Source organism: Periplaneta americana, chromosome 17 (assembly GCF_040183065.1).
Source record: "Periplaneta americana isolate PAMFEO1 chromosome 17, P.americana_PAMFEO1_priV1, whole genome shotgun sequence".
Taxonomy (NCBI): Eukaryota; Metazoa; Arthropoda; class Insecta; order Blattodea; family Blattidae; genus Periplaneta; species Periplaneta americana.
In genome coordinates, this window is record NC_091133.1 from 1,524,867 (window position 1) to 1,547,085 (window position 22,219).

Here is a 22,219-nt window from a genome sequence, read left to right on the forward strand (position 1 = left end):
GATTATAACGGCGAACAAAAGTGAAGTTTTATTACCAAGTGGGTCAAGTTAGATCACGATGGAGTTAATGCAAGCTACTAAATCTGCAAAGCATAAGTCTGATTTCGTGATTATAAAAATTAATTATAATAATATTAATACACTATTTCTTTTTCTTCATAAAATGAATACGTGCATTCGGTTGAAGAGAGACCTCGGTACTCGGTGCTCGTTGGCTGCTACCCCTGCTACGTAAAGGTACGGTCACACATCGCTACTTTTCGTGCTGCGCAACCTGAGTGCTGCAAAAGTTGCAACTGGAGGTTGCAAGTCTGTTCACACGCAAGGCGCTACTTTTGCAGCCGCTGTCATGCTGCAGGTTCCCATCTCCGTGTTGACTTCTCAATATACATTTTGTGGTTATGTTCGCATTATTAAGAAACTCATCCTTATCTATTATTTGCTTTTCTGTCGTATCTAGTATTCAGAAATTGACATTATTTTTACTATAAAGCTTTTAAAAACGCCTGTATACTTAAATGATAACCAACAGTATATTCACGTAATCAATGTTGGCAACCCTCCTGTTTGGAACTACGCTACGGAAAACTTAAAAAATGAATTATATCGTCATCAATTATGCTCAGACTGTGTTGTGTATTTAATAACTGTTACAAATTATTTATTTTCATCACATTTAACATTAAAATATATCCAAACAATAAAAGTATCATTGACACATTTGGGTGGTAACACTGGTTGCAACCGCAGCAAAAGTTTCAACAAAACCGATATCAAAAATGCTGCGGCTGCAACCCTGAGAACCCTGTTCACACGTCGCTACTTTTAAGTTGCGCGCAGCATGGAAAAGTAGCGGGCAGCAGGTGCGGCAGCCGCTACTTGTTCCACTGTTGTTCACACGTCGCAGTACAAGAGTTGCGCAGTTTTTTGTACTGCAGCGCTGCAAAAGTAGCGACGTGTGACCGTACCTTTAAATCAAATTAAGCATATATGCATGGCTGCCAACACTACACTAATTACCGATAAGAGAAAAGCTGCTGTCATATATTTGAAAAGCCAATAAGTTGTAACCAACGAGTTTGTAATACAAACTCTTTGGTTGTAACTGTATGAAATCGTGTACGTAGTTTACAGACAGAACACCAGAGTCGCATTGACACGATGCTTCCAGCTCAGCAAAACCGTACGGCAAAGAAACTGTTGACCAAAAAATTATTACCCGGGTTCGATCCCCATATAAATGTAATTCCATGGAAAATGTATGAGTACGACAGACATGCAAATAATCGTAAAACTAGGATATATAATGCCCCAATGACAGTAGAGCACACAGTGCACTCGGAGACCATTGGGAGGACAGACAGGACGGAGAGTGTAGTTACAGCACAGAGCTTAAACTGAGAGGAAAAAGACTGAACTGATAGGACAGAGTGTAGTGACAGGACATAGACTGGACTGAGAGCACATAGAGTGGACTGAAAGTACAAAGAGTGGACTGAGAGAACAGAGAGTGTGGAAACAGGATAAAGATTGGACTTAGAGTACATAGAGTGGACTGAGAGTACAAAGAGTGGACTGAGAGGACAGAGAGTAGACTGAGATGGCAGAGAGAGGACTGAGATGACATAGAGTGGACTGAGAGACGACTGATAGGAAAGACAGTGTAGTGACAGGACAGAGATTGAACTGAGAACACATAGAGTGGACTGAGAGGATAGAGATTGGACTGAGAATATATAGAGTGGACTGAGAGGACAGTGAGTGGGCTGACAGAACAGAGAGTACCGGTATAGAAACAGAACAGAGATTGGACTGAGAGCACATAGTGTGGACCGGGATTACAAAGAATGGACTAAGATGACATAGATTGTACTGATAGTGGACTGGTAGGAAAGAGAGTGTAGTGACAAGAAAGAGATTGGACTGAGAGCACATAGAGTGGACTGAGAGGACAGTGAGTGGGCTGAGAGAACAGAGAGTGTGGAAACAGGAAAAAATTTCAGTCAGAGCACATAGTGTGGACTGAGAAAGCAAAGAGTGGACTGAGAGTACAAAGAGTAGACTGAGATGACAGAGTGGACTGCTAGGAAAGAGTGTAGTGATAGGGCAGGGATTGGACTGAGAGTACATAGAGTGAACCGAGATGACAAAGAGTGGACTGAGATGACACAGTGTGGACTGAGAGTGGACTGGTAGGAAAGAGAGTGTAGTGACAGGACAGAGATTGGACTAAGAGCACATTTAGTGGATTGAGAGGACAGCGAGTGGACTGAGAGAACAGAGATTGTGGAAACAGGATGAAAATTGGAATCAGAGCACATAAAGTGGACTGAGAAGACAAAGAGTGGACTGAAATGACATAGAGTGGACTGAGAGTCGACTGGTGGAAAGAGAGTGTATTGACGGAACAGAAATTCGACTGAGAGCACATAGAGTGGACTGAGAGGAGAGTGAGTGGACTGAGAGGACAGAGAGTAGACTGAGAGTGCACTGAGATGACATAGAGTGGAATGAGACTACAGAGATTGGACTGGTAGGAAAAAAAAATGTAGTGACAGGACAGAGATTGGACTGAGAGCACAGAGTGGACTGAGAGGACAGGGAGTGGACTGAGAAGACAAAGAGTGGACTGAGAGTACGAAGAGTGGACTGAGAAGACATAGTGTGGATTGGTAGGAAAGAGATTGTTGTGACAGGACAGAAATTGGACTGAGAGTACATAGAGTGCACTGGGAGGACAGTGAGTGGACTCAGAGAACAGAGAGTGTAGGAACAGGACAGAAAGCACTGGACTCTAGAGGTTCAACATGTTGCAGCAACACAAATTAATTTTGCTTACGTACTTCCTGAAATGTCCACCCAAAATTTTCCAAGTCACAGCTAACAGTGTTAAATAACAATGCGAAAATTTACATATTCTTCATTATTAACGACTGTTCAACAAAAAACATTTCAACAGAATATGTTAAAATCAACATGGAAATCACTGGCGAACTTCACCCCAAAATAAATTTAAAACAGTCACTTAATGGCAAACTATCGTGATTGAGATATTTCTGTTTTATTGATATAGGAAAAGCACAATATTTTTCGATATGTTCGATTGTTGATTTAGGGGCTGACAAATATATATGGTAATAGGTTCTTTTAGTTATTTAGCGTCTGAATGAGATGAAGGTGATAATGCTGGTGAAATGAGTCCGGGGTCCAGCACCGAAAGTTACCCAGCATTTGCTCATATTGGGTTGAGGGAAAAACCCCGGAAAAAACCTCAACCAGGTAACTTGCCCCGACCGGGAATCGAACCCGGGCCACCTGGTTTCGCGGCCAGACGCACTAGCCGTTATCCACAGGTGTGGACTTGACAGATTGACCATTTTTTAAAAATTGGATTGTTTTCCCGAGATGTTTTACTACGAATTCAATAGAAGAGAGACTGAATATTTGATACACCGCAATTTTAAAGCGCAAATGCGAAATTAACGTTGAACTCGATTTGCGGTATGCAGTGTTATGGCATAACCAGACGTAGGAACCAGGATGACTTAAGACTGCGGTAAGGTTTGTAACGGTTCGACTATGTGTGACGTCAGTGTAGTCAAATCACCCCGAGCCTCTGTCAGAACAAACGGATCGCATACGAAGTTGAAACTGTTACAACACACAGCAGTGAATTGCTTATTTGTTATTTCGTACACATTCCTCAACTAGGGCATCTTTCTATCGCAGTGTTTCATTATTGTTTAATACGGCGAAGTGTAATTAAGAGTACAAAATGACGAAGGTAAAAATGCTCAACTGGGTAGAATTAAAATCTACAATGAAGTAATATGAAAGTGAGATTCTTTATACAAATTACGGAAAAAATGTTTGTATAGTATGTAAGATTGAACTAACAGTGAAAACAATAAAAGCCGCAGAAAGTTGTACAGGAAATCTATCGAACAAAAATCAATTGACAAGCTTCCTACGACGTCTACGAGTTGGTTACTTAGACGAAAAATAATAATTTTGTATAGATTTATGTAACATGATGGTAAGTGTCAATATTCCTCTTAATAAATAAAATAATCCCCATTTTAGGGGTTTTTAAAATAATACACGAGAGTCCACGTTACACAAAGCTGATTTACCTATTTGTTATGAAGAGAGGATTAATAACATTAGAAAACATATTCTAAGCAATAAATATGAGTCTCAATTGATGAAAAGTCTGATGCTATTGGCAGGAGTGTGCGTATTGTGGTTGTGGGTATTTTGTCCCCAAATAATGCAAGGTAGACATTTTTATTAACTGGAATACTGCGAAGGTGAACGATATTGAGACAACAGAAGAGCTGTTTACAACATCTATGTCTCTTTTATGGTTCCAAGGTATACAATATGATGATGTGTTGCTATTTGTAACCGACGCAGTTCCATATATTGTGAAAATCTACAAGGTCATTACAGCAACATGATTATGTAACCTATCTTGCACACGGGCAAGTAGCTGAAAATATTCCTGCGTGTTATAGCAATGTTGATAAATTCATAGTCAACGTGAAAAAATCTTTCGAAAAGCCCCTTTGAGAATATTAAAGTTCTGGAAAATGGCACCTGGAATTTGTCTTCTCCCAAGGCCAATAATAACAAGATGGGGTTCATGGCTGAACAATGATACATTACGCTGAATATTATAATATCATCACGAAAATAATTAATACTGGTACTTTGGACAGCAAAAAGGTATCTTCCATTGATATTGTCCCAATAATTAATTTTCGTAATATTCATCATTGTACACTGTAATGCCCACATGGACAACGCAGAATGAACCTGTACATACGCACAAAATGCTTCAGTTTTCATAGTTACCAGACTGTAGTATCGAAAAACTTATTTATTTACATTGAAAGTCTGTTCTTACAGCGCGCTTAAAAGAAAATGTAGTACATGCGTAAGTACACTGATACTTAACTCATCCCAGTCCCTAAGCCTGCTCATCAAGAACAGAAAAATTTTCAATTATTTGTGTTCTTCCTGTAAACAACGTGCATGTCAAGTATAATATTCGTGACAAATGGGCTTTTCCCCACTTTCAAACTGTAATTTTAGCACAGATGCAGTGTTCATTCCACATACAGTATCATAAACGTCTTTATCTTCAATATACATAATGCATATTAATAATTATACTTTTAATATATCCCATGAACATGTTGAACAAGTGCATAACCTTTTGTGGCATAAAAGCTGTTCCACCATGGTTGAAGGACATCTAGTTATCTCGCACAGGTTATGTGGGTGGGAGCATGTGAAAATCTTATGTAGTAGACGCATTTTCGTCCACAGCGCATCCAAGGTCATGCTTCAACCACCATGGAACGGCTTCTATGTATCTTTGGAAATTACCTTGCACAGAAATACATATCAAAAAGACCGTAAATAAAATGCACCTGGCCTATGTGCCTCTATTTGCCAGTTAATATCTTACGTATAATTTATGTAGCTTTATTTCAATCTATTCTGTAGTATTGTTAATTCTGCTAATACTTGTTCAGAAAAGAATAATCACAACATGCCTACTCATTCAAACCTTTGTTCACTGATTTAAATGTTCTGAAAATTTGCGAATTCTAATGCTTTATTGGACTTTATACACAAAATCACAATAAATTCAAATTGTATCATTACAATTACAGAGCTAAATGATCCGACTTCATACGACTGAAGGAATCTGTTTCAAAAGCACAGCTCTTAATCATGGTACCTACTTCATTCCAATGCTATATATATAACGAAATAATTAAGAAATACCCAAGTTTACAATAATGTAGTGTCAGCAAATTTAAAAACAGTCACGGATATTATTTTTTAAGAAATATGTTTGTTTAATGTGTTTTAATGTATTTGTATCAGTTAAATTATAAATATCATAATTGTATTACAGTGAAACCTGCCTTTGCGGTCACTTCATTTAAACGGCCACCTGGCCAAAAGGCCAATTTTCTCTGGAACCAATTTTATTTGCCATAAGATCAATACAAATTGTCTCTTTATTTAGCGGCCACCTCATGCTTCGGCCAGCGGCCGGTGTCTGTTTGGATTGGAACCTGACTATAACAGTCACTGTCCAACAAAAAATGTTTTCACGGATACTGTCTGACCTATTTTTTCGATGGTTAGAGGACAGGAAGCAATATCACGAGGACAATAGCTAAGTGTACAACAGTACACCCTCCATATCTTAGGGTTAGTTGGTTACTGTTTTATGACTCTTTTGTCAATTTTCACTCTGACCCTGCACAGCTATAAATTCTTACTCGTTTTTAAAGGATTGAAACACGGACGTTTTCTGTCGAAAATGTCACAGTATGTTTTAGGTCAGTAGTTAACCATTCGAATTTTTAAAATTTTTTTTTTCTCCTCTTTCCATCTTTTTCTATTGGACCAGCTTTTACGAATTTTTCTTATTTTCATTCAGTTGATTCAGAGGAACTTTGACTTTAGTTTTAAAAAGAAATCATGTCTAACAATAAATCTATAGTGGTATTAAGTTTAGAGGTGAGACGAAAAATTATTGAAGAAAGTGAGAAAGGAACATCTGCGAGAAAAATTGCAGAAATATTCAAATGTGGAAGGACACAAATACACGGTATAATTAAGATGAAATATTAAAAGAATGGGAGGAAAATATGTATGGTGGCCAAAGAAGAAGAGAGAATCTGTGTTTAGTAATGTGAATGATTTCGTTTACGAATGGTTCAAGTGTGGGAGGGCGAAGAAATTGAGTTTTGAAAAGGTTAGTTGCAAGAATGGAAGAGGCTGACATTAATATGCACGATTGTTGTACACGCATAGTACTAAAAAGTCAATGAAATTCAGTACTTTCATCCTGATTCATAAAAAACCGCAACCTTAATCAAGCGGCCACCTGATAAAACGGCCATTTTACAAGGTAATTTCAGACGACCGCTTTGGACAGGTTTCACTGTATTTGTAAGTTAATCTAACCTTCAGCTTTAAACCTATATTGTTTCTTGTCATTGTTAAATATGTTTGGAAAGCCCCCTGAGCACGAGATTTACTTCTACAGCAGTTGATTTCTGTTTACAAATTTGTATAAGTGTTTTACTACCAATTTCAAAGTTTCGGATTGCGAGATAAATTGGACATTCAGATTTTACCCTATCTTGTAGCAATGTGCATATTGAATTGGTGAATGACTCAGAACTTTCGAACCTTCATTTCAATGTGCTGGCGCTTGTGTCTTATCAGAGCATTTCAATGTCTTGCGATGTGTGCTGGCGCTTGTGTCTTATCAGAGCTCCGGAATGAGAAAACCTCTTCCCACAAACATCGCAACTGAATGGTTTTTCGCCTGTGTGCTGTCGTACATGAATTTTCAGAGTCCCTGAATACAAGAAACTTTTGCCGCAGACGTCACATTTGTAGCGTCTCTCCCCAGTGTGTTTGCGGGCGTGTCTCGTCAGATCTGAAGACACCGTGAAGCTCATGCCACACCCTTCGCACTTGAAGGGTTTCTCGCCCGTGTGCCAGATTGCATGCTTCTTCAGATTCCCGGACTCAGAGAAACTCTTCCCGCAAACAAGGCACGTGAATGGCTTCTCGCCAGTGTGCCGTCTGGCATGTATCTTCAGAGTGCCTGACTGAAGGAAACTCTTGCCGCAAACTTCACACTTGTAGCGCTTGTCGCCAGTGTGCTTGCGGGCGTGTCTTGTGCGATCCCAGGACACGGAGAAGCTCATGCCACACACGTCGCATTGGAATGGCTTCTCGCCAGTGTGCTGGCGTGCGTGAATTTTGAGGTACCTCGAGTCTGAGAAACTTTTACCACAAACGTCGCATTTGAACGGCTTCTCGCCGGTGTGCTGGCGTGCATGACGTTTCAGGCAATCTGACTGCAGAAAACTTTTACCACACAACTCGCATTTGAATTGCTTGTCTCCTGTGTGTCGCCGTTCATGCATTTTGAGAGTTCGAGAATAAGCGAAGCTCTTGCAGCAGACAGTGCATCTGAAAGGTTTGTCACCTGCGTGACTTTGCGGAGTTTGTAAAGATGCGAAGGACTTGTCTGTCTGTGTCCTCAGAAGCAATCTCCTCAGTATGTGACACTCTGTATACTCGTGTGGAGGTTTGTCTGCCGCAACACAACCACTAGTCACGTAATCATCCTCCACAAGCACGTGCCAGTGAGATGTCCCTGCAACACTGCATTGATATGCAGATAATACAGAGTGGCTGTCCTTCCCTTCATTACATTGAATATTTATCAACATTGTAGTAAGACAATTCTGACAACAAAATCTAAACCATGAAATAAACACAAAGTACTGGAAGAAGCAGGAAATCAGGATCAGAGATGATTACAGTTTGTTACTCCGCAGTTCACAACGCGCCTAAAGGAAAATGAGAGATTCCTGTTCCAACATCTGCATGAGAAAGATATTCCACTGCTAGTATATGAAGAACCCCCAAATGTTCATAATATCTCTAACAATCCTCACATACGTGGAGAGGAGATAAGAACTGGACGAAACATTGGTTGCTTAAGCCCGAGGTAACAAGAAGGGAGGGAATAAGATGAGTTGTGTTGGTGTGGCTTCAGTAATGGAGATGGGAGGTGAAATCTGGCCGACTGAATAATCCAAACATATGTAATAAATTATGTTTTGGGAAACGACTGTTCTTGATGGGGATTGAAACGTTATATTTACAAGATTTATTTTCTGAGTTCTGATTCACTTTATAACATTATCAATATTTAAAACGTGATTAAAAAAGGTTTAGAACTTCGAAAAACTTTTTAATTTCATAGTGTTGAAATATACTAAGAAAGGTAGTACACATTATATACGCCAGATAATAACATAGAACAAACATGGAATTGTTAGATATTGCAGCCAACTCGAATAATATGAACTATACAAAGACACAAGACTATATTTACTTAATACACAAATAAATTTCAATTCATACACTTTGATATCGTAATGAACAACAGAAAGGCAATCCCATCACCACACTCCTGTAACTTCACCCAGTGATCTGGAAGACACAAGCCTGAAGCATTAGTCAAACCATTGACGTAGAAAATCACTTCGAAATCGCCAGTCAACATATATAAGGTATATGTTTAATACATTTCAACACTATGACATTTTTAGGGTTTTTAAAGTTTTAAACTTTTACCGCATTTTAATACATGATTTAATTACTGGGAAATGAGAGAGAAAAATATATTTCTTCCTACGCTTGTTGCCGTAATGACGTGAGTTTATGATTTCAACATGAAGATCCTCACATTCCACTCACCTCTCGTTCTTTTCTGTTGAGTCTCGCAGGCAAAGCTCTTCCTCTATTTTGTCCAAGTTGCACAGTTCTTCCTGAAATGAGTGAACAGAGAAACAACAGATGCAGATTTAATAGAATTGCTCTTTGGTTCTGTGTCGAAGTTCCTGCCATCACACTATCCTTCCTCAAGACACCTGCACTCTTGACTTGTTCGAAGAGAGTGCATGTGATGTAGAAAGAAGTCTTTTCGTGATCTACACACAGTCCGCACATGGCACTTGAAAGACATTGTTCGGAGTAGTCCATATTATTATTGTTATTGTTGTTATTATTATTATTATCTGAAGGGAGGATGAACTAAAATGTGTTTACATTCGAATCATGTCAGAATGCTTCACAGGGAAGAAAGAAAAAGGAGTGCACCCAGGAATTGTTCACATCTATGTTGATCCTAAGTAATCCCCACATTACTCAAGTTACGAGTCTCACACGGAGAAAGGGCTTAGCTTGATATCCCACTGCAGAGAAGAACTTCGAAAACCGACATTTGCAAATAAGGAAGTTATGTAATGTAATACAAGTAACGGATCTTTTTATATTTTTATTTGGGTGCATATTATTATGTTTATCTTTCCAACATCTGTTCAACAGTGGAACAGATGATTTACAATGTAGTAAAACATACTGTACAGTTTCTTATCACATGAGACAGGAAGTGTTATATTTGTGGCATGTATTACTCTTTTGTGGTGGTGATCCTGAAGACACAAAAATTTCATGTGATTGTATCAATGAAGATTAAAAAATATTTTGTGTGATAGGAATTATGGCAGCAGTATTGTTTGGCTAGTTTTTCTTCCTTTTAGCTAGCAGTAACAAATTCAAGTTTATCTTACAATGGAATGCTGGCGGTATAAATGGATTCGGAATACCCCAAAATCCGTGCTTCAGTGGCTGACCATGATATCTTTGAAAGATATTGCAGTGCAAGAGGTCAAATGGCTTTATTGTCAAACGCCTGGTATTAGAAAACAACAACAACAAATTCAAGTTTTCCGTTATATGTGTTGTGTGTGGGATAATTTGTTTTACGTCAAATCATAAATAAGACGAATACAGCAGCAGGGACAAACACAGTCTAATGTATAGTGTTCACCCCGACTTGATAATGACTGAAGAAAACATTCTTAATTTCAACACAAATGAATTCTGTCCTAAAGTTGGAAGAACTGGGAATAAGTTATCAGCAGTGTGGCAGTATGATTCATTGAAGTGGAAGCACAATTTGACCATTCAAAAATTATTAATGAACATAAATTACATTATTTTATTATGTACCAGAATAGGTTCACTGTATAGCGAAATAGGTGACTTAATTTCAAAACCACTATCATCCACACCTTACACTGATTTAAAGGCTCAACTAATAAAAGAATATGAGGAGTCAGAGGGGCGAAAAACAAAGTTGTCTCCAGGCCTTGAATTAAGGGAAGCCATCTGGTGTACTACGATAGATTCGAACACTAGCATTCATTGTGATAATTTTTTTTAATGTGTTTGTTGCAGGTTCCTTCTAATTCTCGTGCCATCCTGGTTGCTAGCGATGACGATCTACATACCTTAGCAGCTTGATATCAATGCACCTAGTATTTGGGTTCACAAGAGCCACGGCTAGTTCCAGTGATCATTTGCCATGACTGAAGAGACAAATTTCTGAACTAGCACAACATAATAAGTGAGATGCATATAAGACCACTGTCAAGATTTAGGAACAGATTCCAATTAAGTCACCGAAAAATGTATCGCACAACATCACCAAGGTATAATGCTGCATCAGGAATCTGTTGGTACCACTAGACATTTGGAACAAAGTACAATCAAATGTACACAGCCATGTTCATTTGCAGCATATGTACAGACAATGCATAACTTTCAGCACTACCAGTAGACGCGGTAGAAACTGATACAGACTTAGTAACTAGCCATCTGTTTGTCACTTATAGTTTCTGATATTTCAGTACTACCCCCAACAGCTCAGGAGACATGATTACACTCTAATCGTCGTCCACATATATGCAGCAAATGGCATATCTATTGCTAATTATGAGGAATAGTTTATGAATTCGGAATTGGGACTGGTCATTCATCATGGCGGATGTTAAAAACCCTGTCATTGGTACAGACTTTTCGACCTACTACTGGACATCAGAAATGATAGTGGCCAGCTTCACATATCGGACTAGTGGAATATCAACAGATATGCTCAAAGTCACTCTTATTCCAGTAACGTTCCTGGTGTTTACCACTCAATAATGACTGGTCTACCAGTTGCAGCAAAGCTAGATGCCTGATCCAGATAAACTTACTCAAGTCAAGTTAGAATCCAACACATGGTCAACGTGGGAATTTGTCGTCCGTCCAGCAACCCAGAGACAAATTCTCTACACTTGGTGCCTAAAAATATGATAATTGGAGATTCTGTGGGGACTACAGACTTTTGAATACCAGGCAAAGTGGAAGAGAAGGCCTGATGGCCTTAACTTCGCCAGAATAAATAAATATTATTATTATTATTATTAACAATGCTAATATTCTCTAAGTTGAAGACCGAAATCAAACTCGAAAATGTCTCCAAGTTAGGGCTAATTAATGAATGTGAAGGAAACGCAAAATCTTCATCAGTTACTACGATGTACCGAAGTACATCAGTTACACCAATAAATTGCAAAGGGAAAATTATGTGACAAACATAACAAGAGCTAAATGTCCCAAACACTTTGCAAGATTCATAATCTCTACTTACCTCAATTTTACACTTCGCCTCACAAACTGTAGTTAGCACTGGAGTTTCCTCACATTTAACCTCCGATGAGGGGATACAGCTAGGGTCCACACACTCTGATTTTATCCCAGATGCGTGCAGATTAAAACATTTATTATCCTGTGGAACAGACACGTTCAATTGTAATCATCACTGTATCCAACTTGGTTTTATATATCGCATCAAATTGAATCTGCAGGCACACATTATTAAAAGAAAGAGAAATACAGCTCTTAAATTAATAACTACAAACAAATGACAAATCATTAAGTTACACGTTATTTTGAAATGTAGCCTACATTATGTAACATATTTAGAGTCAAATGCAATGGCTAAGAAACGGTCTACAAGAGATAAAAAGAATCGTGAACACATTAAACTTCACCCCTTCATTTGTCTTCTTTTACAGTTTGAACACTTGTTTTTCCGCCTGTTCTCGCTTCAGAGATCAAATATAGATTTCCGCCTGGGCCATCATTTCATTCATGTTTTGGACTTTAACGTTAAATTAAGAATATAAAAGGAGGCGAAAATATGTCTGGAGGTTATCGGTCTCTTAAGGCATATGCCTCACTTGTCAACATACCTTTATGTAACAAGTAAGCCTCCAACATATTATAATGTGACGAGTCTAAACTTGCTTTGCCTGGTTTATCAGACTATCACCATAATTTATAATTTTATCTGGTGGAAATGATGTGAGAACCGTATATTTCTTTCAGCATAGGCACACATACATGGCAGAGGTAATTATTTGAATTACTGGGGTGCAGGACTCTTCGCAAAAGTGAGAGAAACTTCAACTGCCGTTCATAAAAAATTCCCTCACATATTTTACAGAAAATAACATCGTCTGATTTTTATATAATACCCATGGAAATTGCTACACCCATAATGGTTGAAAACTACAGCTCTTATGCACCACATTTCCACCCTTAGTTAATTCTTGCAGCTATTACTGGCACTGCCACTATTATCATTTTATTCCGTTCATTGGACCGTTTTCTTGACTAAGTAATCATCCATTTATCAATACTTACATCGCAAACACTGATCAATGATCACACACCCACGAAAACGAAAGCAACGATCACCAAAACTGAATGTTGACACTTCGTAACAAATTTAATTGCTTACTAAAAATAATTTCGAACATTAGTAATCTGGAAACTGGTATTATGCAAGAATACAGTTAACTGAACTGATAATTCTGTATTATTTCTGCTTCTGCTTGTTAATACTTATGACCATTACTGTTTGATTGCAACAGTTCACAGATTTGAGCTGAACTGAAAAAAACGTGAATCATAGACAAAGAAGTGGAGTCACCATTGCATCAAGTGTGGGGATTTACCGATCTCAAATGCAGGAGGAGAGAGAGAGGGTATTGTGAGTTGTGTCACTAACAAGGTCATTCAGAAAGCTGACCTTCTCTACGGATTTGAAATAAGTATGTTTGGCATATGTCCTAGTTACTTTTCCTCTTTCAAATAAATTCATTACATTTTTTTAACATTAGGAATCTCTCTCGCTCTCTATTAATTTTAACGAGGGGGCACCCGCCTTTATGAATTGAGAGGGTAGAAACTGCCTTTCCTCTCCACCCCAAAATCGATGCTTATGATAAGTTTCAATTAGTTCATGAAAAATTCTGGTGTATACATTAATACAAAACATAGAAATTATGTACAGAGAACAAATGCTAATCTGGCACATTTTCAAAAGGATGTTCTAGGTTCATGCAGGTGACAAAATGTTCAACTCTTTGCCATCATATATTAAACATGTATACAATAACAGAAACCAGTTTAGATGTCTATTAAGGAACTATCTCTTTACACATCATTTCTATAATACTGATGATTTTTATGCATGTAATCAAATAACCACATAAAGTTTCAATAATTATTATTAATTGTAAAATGTATTTCACAATTCATAGCATATGGCTAGCCTATTCTATTGCTATTATTATTATTATTATTATTATTATTATTATTATTATTATCATCATCATCATCATCATCATCATCATCATCATCATCATATTATATGGTATTAAAGATGAAATCTTGGGTTGGTTAACATCTTACTTGCAAATAGAAAACAAAAGGAGAAAATAAATATACTAAATATTCACAAAGTTACTTAATCAGAATTCAGAAAGGTTAAACATGGAGTTCCCCAGGGATCAATTTGAAGTCCATTATTTTTTTTTTAGTTTATATCAACGAGCTATAAATAACTAGCTCGTTGGTTTATATTAATGATTTAACCTCAACCATAAATAATTTATTCCAGGTAATCTTGCTTGCAGAAGATACAAGTGTGATTATCCCAAGTAAACAATACGATGACATTATGAAATCTTCTAATACAGTGCTGAATATAATGAATTAATGATTTGGTGCAAATGAACCAGCACTTAATGTTGATAAAACCAGTGCAGTCAAATTTAGTAGGGCCTACACATAACACTGCTCAGTTTTCCTACAATATTAGGTTAAATGGAACTAATCTCAAAGAATTTAAAAGCACAGAGTTTCTTGGAGTAGAGTTGGATAATCACTTGAACTAAAAAAACACACATAGAATATTTTACTCCTAAATTTTATTGAGCTCTGCCTGTTATGCGATAAGATCCTTATCTTCTCTTGGCGAAATAAACACCCTTGAAAAGACATATTTAGCATACATTCACTCAATAATGAAATATGAATTAATATTCTTTGGAAAGTCATGTGAAGCTAACACATATTTCTTTTGGAAATTCAACTTATAAGGATAATGAGTGGTGTGCATAAAAGGATATCATGTACAAAGATTTTCCAAAATTTAGAAATCTTGACTTTGCCTTGTGAGTACATTCTTAGCCTGATGTAGTTATATATTAAAAGCCAAGAAACATTTAGTAGTAATCAAAACATTCATTATTTTAATGCAAGATACAAATCAGATTTGTATCTACCCAGCTGCCCTAAGCTATTAAAAAAATAGAGTTCATTATCCATGTATTATATTCCACCACAGTGGAGTAACAGTATGTTTGACCATGAAATGAGACAGGCCGGGTTCAAATCCTGATAAGGAAAAGTTACTTGGTTGAGGATTTTCCGTGGTTTTCTCTGAACCCATTAACAACAAATGCTGGGTAACTTTCGGCACTGGACTCTAGACTCATTTTGCTGGCATTATTACCTTCATTTCCCCAAATGCTAGATAACTATGGCAGCTGATAAAGCGTCGGAAAATAAACCAGTTACAAATCACGTATTACAGTCTTCAATGTACTGCCAAATTAAACCTCTTAAGAACTAATAGAAAAGGTTCAGAACAGAACTGATCAATTGTATATGCTTGTGAAATGAATTAATCTGCTTGCTATGTACTGAATATTTGTGTATTGCTCAACTGATCAATTGTATATGCTTGTGAACTGAATTAATCTGCTTCCTATGTACTGAATATTTCTGTATAGCTCAACTGATCAATTGTATATGCTCGTGAGGTTGAACGAGGATTAAGCGAATTCTCTTCCTGCACTTTTAGCCGTCTTACATGTCATACCAACATAACTTACGAGGCATTGTGAACATTCCGCGCTAGTTTGCAATGTTCCAGCGGGATGGTTGAGCGGGTATTTTAAAATGTATATATTCATAGCTATCGATATAACGTTACGAATGTTTCGCGCTAGTTTCTAATGTTCGAGCAGGAATTTTAAAATATATATTCGTAGTTGTGGAAATGGCTGTAGTAGGTGAAAATATTAATATTAGAAAGCTGAGCATTCTTAATAGTGAAAATGAAGCGCAACAGTGGTGCTGGGAGAAAGGTCTGCTTCCCGCAAATATGAGTGTCCACTTTGTGGGGAATTGCTGTATCCTCAATTTGGCAGGAGAGACAAATACGGTTTCTTTAATTGTCAAAAAAAAATGCGCCGGGCATGAGGTTTATGGAACATTTAAGTTGCCTGCTGCAAATAACACATTTTTCAGTCGTGTGATTTTGTCAACTATGAGAGTTCTTCTTATAGTGTTTGGTTTTGGTGTAAAGTTTTCGTACTCCCAAACAATAAGGGAGTGCGATGAGACGAATGTACCAGATGTAGCGGAGTCAACGATCGCGGATTGGTTTTCATACTTGAGGGAAGTGTGTAGAGGTAAGAAAATGAACTGTTATGGCAGATTAGGTTAGTTTAGGCTTTTATTATGTCTTTGGTAATTATCTGTGACAGGTTAAGTTAGTTTAGGATTTTACTGACAGGTTAGGTTAGTTTAGGATTTTACTGACAGGTTACATTAGGTTTTTTTTTAAGTAGGTTATTTTACGACGCTTTATCAACAGCTTAGGTTATTTAGCGTCTGAATGAGATGGTGATAATGCCGGTGAAATGATTCCGGGGTCCAACACCGAAAGTTACCCAGCATTTGCTCATATTGGGTTGAGGGAAAACACCGGAAAAAACCTCAACCAGGTAACCTGCCCCGACCGGGAATCGAATCCGGGACACCTGGTTTCGCGGCTAGACGTGGTAACCTTTACTCCACAAGTGTGGACGGTTAGATTAGGTTAGATAAGGTTAGTTTAGGATTTTAGTCACAGGTTAGGTTAGTTTAGGTGTTTATGATGCGTTACATAATTATTTGTGACAGGTTAGGTTAGTTTAGGATTTTAGTGACAAACCTGTTAGTTTAGACTTTTATGATGCGTTGCATAATTATCTGTAACAGGTTAAGTTAGGTTAGGTTAGTTTAGGGTTTTGGTGACAGGTTGGGTTAGGATTTTAGTGACAGGTTAGGTTAGTTTAGACTTTTATTATGCGTTACGTAATTATCTGTGACAGGTTAAGTTAGGTTAGTTTAGACTTTTATGATGCGTTGCATAATTATCTGTGACATGTTAGGTTAGGTTAGTTTAGGGTTTTGGTAATAGGTTGGGTTAGTTTAGGATGGGATTTTAGTGACTTTTTTTTTAGTAGATTATTTTACGACGCTTTATCAACATCTTAGGTTATTTAGCGTCTGAATGACATGAAGGTGATAATGCCGGTGAAATGAGTCCGGGGTCCAGCACCGAAAGTTACCCAGCATTTGCTTATATTGGGTTGAGGGAAAACCCCGGAAAAACCTTAACCAGGTAACGTGCCCCGACCGGGAATCGAACCCGGGCCACCTGGTTTCGCGGCCAGACGCGCTGACCGTTACTCCACAGATGTGGACTTTTAGTGACAGATTAGGTTAGTTTAGACTTTTATTATGCGTTACATAATTATTTGTGACAGGTTAGGGGAGGTTGGTTCAGGGATTTAGTGACATGTTAGGTTAGTTTAGACTTTTATTATGCGTTACGTAATTATCTGTGATAGATTAGGTTAGGTTAGTTTAGGGTTTTAGTGACAGGCTAGGTTCGGTTAGTTTAGCATTTTAGTGACAGGTTAGGTTAGGAAGGGAAGGTTAGGTTAGGTTGGGGTTTTATTATGGTTTCATATACCAAACTGGCAGATTTGGTTAGGATAGTTTAGAGTTTTGTTATGCCTTGTGTACGCAAATCTGTGGCAGATTAGGGGTGTTAGTTTATGTTTTTAGTGACAGGTTAGGTAGGTTAGGTTAATTTAGACATTGTGTTTTGCATAAACGAAAGTGTAACAGGAGAGGTTAGGATAGTTTAGGGTTTTGTTATGCCTTGTGTAGGCAAATCTGTGACAGGTTAGGTTGGGTTAGCTTTAGATTTTAGTGAGAGGTTAGGTTAGGTTATGATAGTTTAGGCTTTTGTTATGCCTTGTGTAAGCAAATGTGTGGCAGGTTAGGTTGGGTTAGTTTAGGATTTTAGTGAGATGTTAGGTTAGGATAGTTTAGGCTTTTATTGTGGTTTGCATATATGAAACTGTGACAGGTTAGGCCTTTTTATGCCTTGTGTAGGCAAATCTGAGGCAGGTTAGGTTGGGTTAGTTTAGGATTTTAGTGAGAGGTTAGATTAGGTTAGTTTAGTTTAGGCTTATGAAACTGTGAGAGGTTAGATTAGGTTAGTTTAGGTTTTTATGATGCGTTAGATAGTTTTAGCTTTTTTATGCCTTGTGTAGGCAAATCTGTGGCAGGTTAGTTTGGGTTAGTTTAGGATTTTAGTGAGAAGTTAGGTTAGGTTAGTTTAGGCTTTTTTTATGCTTTGCATATACGAAACTGTGAAATGTTAAGTTAGGATAGTTTAGGTTTTTATTATGCCTTGTATAGGCGTGTCTGCGACACGTTAGGTAGGTTAGTATAGGCTTTTATTATGGTTTGCATATATGAAACTGTGACAGGTGAGGTTAGGTTTTTGTAGGCTTTTGTTTGCTATAAGTTTTATTTTTCTTTCAGACAGTCTGGATCGCCGTTACAAGAACGAACCTAGAATTGGAAGGCCGAATCATATAGTAGAAATTGACGAATGCAAGATTGGACGTAGAAAATTTGAGGCTGGTCGTGTTGTGGAGGGTTCTTGGGTTTTGGGCATGATAGATCGTGAGACGAAGGAAGTGCGAGTGGAGATTTGTCCGAATAATAAGAGGGACAAAGATACTTTCCTTCGTCTTATTCGGAAACATGTCTCCGCTCAAACCACAATAATGACGGACTGCTGGAAGGGATATGAAGGCCTGGATGTTAACAATTTCCGTCATTTGATTGTGAATCACAGCCTCAACTTTGTTGATCCGGAAAGCGGTGCATGCACGAATTTGATCGAATACGCATGGCGTGGACCTTCGAACATAAAATACTTTAATGCTCGAAGGCGTGGACTTAAGGGACGTCTGTCTCGGGGAGGCGTGCGCAAGGAAGACCTCAGTGATCACCTTTGTGAATATTTATGGAGGAAGGATTGTTCGAGGCTAGCGCGCGATCTTTTTGAGGCTCTGCTTGAAGATGTAAAATTACTCTATCCCGGAGGTGTCCGTTTCGAAGAAAGAGAAAGCGATTGAGTGTGGCTGTCGTGAAGTAGTGATTTTTGTTTTTTTTTTTTTACGTTGACAGTTGAAGTGCATCGTTGTTTATCATAATGGCGGGCTTCGAAAGAAAGTTCCGTTGTGATATTTGTGTGTTTACTCTAGTATTATATGCTCTAGTTGAGTGTTTTTCGGTGGGTATTGAATTAATAACAGTTCTGCGTTCTTCACATTACATCGCATCGTGTGTTTCATATGACTACAATCGTTTCATTGACTAGAAAACAGAACGTTTGCACTCAGATTACGTTGGACGTGTCATTTGACAGGTAATTTGCCACATATCTCTACAATTAGTTTACTTGTAACAATTACCAATAGAATGCTTAAGTTTTAAAATGCATCTCCACAAAAATTTCATCAAATTCGCTTTGAAATTCGAACATTTTCTATTGCAAAATCGTCGGAATTCGCTCAACCCTCGTTTCACCCCTAAGTGAAGCCAAGGCACATGGCAAGGTTAATGGGTTAGTTGAGGGGATTATTTGGGGGGGGGCGGGAAATCGAAGTTTCACCCTACACTGTACTCACAGGCAATAAAGGCTTCTTCTCTTGTATGTCAGCAGAGTCGCCACTTGTTAGCACGGCCAACGGGTCGACCTCGGTCTCGGCTTTCATTGCATCCATTGCAGCTGGAAGTGCGGGAAGCAATAATTGGCAATCACTGAGGATGAATTTCTTTGCTGAAATTTCAAATCATATATTATAAATGATATAATGATGTGACATACAGAGGAAAATAAAGAAATTGATATGTAACTAGATGTTTTCGAGTAATTATTGCTTTAGTAGTAGGCTATGTTAAAGTACTTATAACAATTACACAATTATCTTTATTTACTAGTTGTACGGTACCTACATGTGTAAATGTGCATCAAGAATGCCGTGATTTGTAGTACCTAATTTTTTTTTTCTTTCTTTTTTTTGTAAATGAATAATGTAATGTTGGACATGTCCACTATTGTGGAATAACGGTTAGCACGTCTGACTGTGTGACCAGCGGGCTCGGGTTCAAATCCTGGTTGGGTTTTTTTCCGGGGTTTCCCTTAACCAACTGAAACAGAATTGCTGGGTAACTTCCAGTTACCCTTGGGCTCTTTTCGCCTTCATACTTCGCCATTATCATACTTTCGTCACGGCATTGTTGATGCCTAATTGCGCGTTGGCATACATTATAATCTTCGACTAACAGTCCTTTAACCAGGGCGACTCAGATATCACTACCACTACCGTCTGTATCTTTAAACTGCCTGCTCTATGCTAACCTTTCCGCGTAGCCAGTCACATCATAGATGGCAGCACCGAACACCGCAAGTCAACTATGTATATCTATACGTTCCACATAAGTATTGTGTGTTTTAGCCCTTAATTAGATCATATTGAAGTATATAAACTTTACGTAGATGCAAAATCTTACCTGGTAAATATAATAAAGATTCCTGAAGACCAAGAACCCCAGTTTATAACTTGAGAATCTTTCTGGACGAAGGTTTTGAATGGCAAACGGAACGGGACACTTTTTGCGTTCTTCTGTTTCCTATGTTAGTTAGCAAAGGTCTAACAAATTTCAGTACCAGTAACTCACTGATTATCTGTTGCTGATTTTGCTCCCCACACATCAGCAATTTGCACTGCGTTAATGGCAAAGTGACGTAAGTAGAAATAGTTTGCACTAAGCAGCTGGACTTTTTACAATAAGGCACAGCAGCTTCAACAAATTCCTGCACGTGTTTGATTAAACCTACAGCACGGTTTAGGATACTTAAGTCTTCCTCTGTCCTGGTGACGAATTATGTCCATTAATGGTGTCGATACCTTAGGCATGGAAATATTGCTGATGCACATGTCGCAATTCACTCTTTCTTCTATCACTCGCACTAAATATCCACATACCAGAGCTTGTGAAACTGTTTGTAAATTAATATCTATCCTACAATCAGGAAGTCGAAATTTGTCCAGAATACACAATACATGATCAGGAAGAATTTGGTCGGAACAATGATTTACGTCCCCATTGACAGAATGTTGCCTTCTGAGTTGATGGCTGTCCCACAATAATCACATATATTGTTGGCGACATTTGCAGATTTCGAAGGTATCAAGAGCCCAGATTTGACAATTCTCTTGATTGCGAATGCTGCCGTACATGCGTCAGTCATGTCATTGCTTCCACCACCCATTCTGACAGCACTAAATAAAGCTTCCACAGGATCACTAGAGAATCTTCTGGTGAGGACATAAAAAAACCATTGTCAAGAAGGTGGACTACACACTGAACCGTGGAATTAGCCGTAAACAAAAGAGCTTCAGCCGTTTCTTTTGTTAGTCCTTGCAGACTGGCACGTTTAGATTCAATTTGAATTTTCTCTATATAGTGACAGAAATCTTCTTTCAACCATTGTAGTCTTTCTTCATTTGCTGCATAGAAATGCATAGAATCAGGATTGTTTTGCCGTAGATGTTGAGTTTTATCACTTACATCATGCACTGTAAAAAAATTTATACATGCATTTCATTAAATTTATTGTTGAAGTGGCGTCTGCAAAATTCAAATTAGTGACAAATCGATTGTGATTGTCCTTCATGAACTCTATTGTGGCGGTCACCGCAGGGGAGAAAATCTGAATGGCAGAAAGAACATTCATCTTCTCGAAAGAGGTCGGTTCTAAATGTTTTCTTGTCAAATATCGAACAGGCTTAACAGTCAAATCTTTCTGTAGACGATAAATTTCCTTCAAGTATTTTGAACTTATTCTCCCTTTGCCATCAGCCATTTCCCTATCCAGAAATTGCGACCTCACATTTTTTATGATGTGACAATAATCGAAACTTAGAAAAAGTTGTCTCTGCGGATGGCAGGGATGTGGAACAGAAGTTCGGAGATCACCATTACCAAAATGTTTAAACATAGAATAGTTGGTTCTATGGTTATCTGTCACTAATCTTAAGACATGAAAGCCACAGTCTTCTACAGCTCTGATTACTTTTTCAGTCAATAGAAAAAGATCAGGGCCCTGTAAACTCCTCACAAGAAAATGAGCTGCTGGGATGCTCTACTTGGTTGAGAGTCCAGTCACGACAAAACAGAGTAATTTGTTTGCTAAAGTAGGATTAAGGCC

The 22,219-nt window shown here is 38.0% G+C and overlaps 1 protein-coding gene across 2 annotated transcripts; it reads right to left on the reverse strand.

Annotated features, from left to right (window-relative positions):
* Positions 1–596: 596 nt before the first annotated feature.
* On the reverse strand, positions 597–20,325 carry LOC138692943 (zinc finger protein 180-like). Of its 2 annotated transcripts, XM_069816352.1 has the most exons (6): positions 20,229–20,325; positions 19,960–20,154; positions 19,632–19,783; positions 12,101–12,238; positions 9,319–9,389; positions 597–8,214 (listed from the first exon to the last, which is right to left on the reverse strand). In XM_069816352.1, exons 2-6 carry the CDS (start codon positions 19,973–19,975, stop codon positions 7,257–7,259), a joined length of 1,335 nt encoding a protein of 444 aa, XP_069672453.1. In that variant the 5' UTR covers positions 19,976–20,154; positions 20,229–20,325; the 3' UTR covers positions 597–7,256. The 2 variants fall into 2 exon arrangements, with proteins under 2 accessions (XP_069672453.1, XP_069672452.1); XM_069816351.1 differs by having other exon boundaries at positions 19,960–20,315.
* Positions 20,326–22,219: the final 1,894 nt, after the last annotated feature.

What these genes read in the sequence shown, in the direction of transcription:
- LOC138692943 (XM_069816352.1), bottom strand. An exon ending in AGAAGAAGCCTTTATTGCCT is followed by an intron (nt 12,239 to 19,631) that starts GTGAGTACAGTG and finishes TCTGTTCCACAG; the next exon opens with GATAATAAATGTTTTAATCT. An exon ending in TCAACAGAAAAGAACGAGAG is followed by an intron (nt 8,215 to 9,318) that starts GTGAGTGGAATG and finishes ATATCAATGCAG; the next exon opens with TGTTGCAGGGACATCTCACT.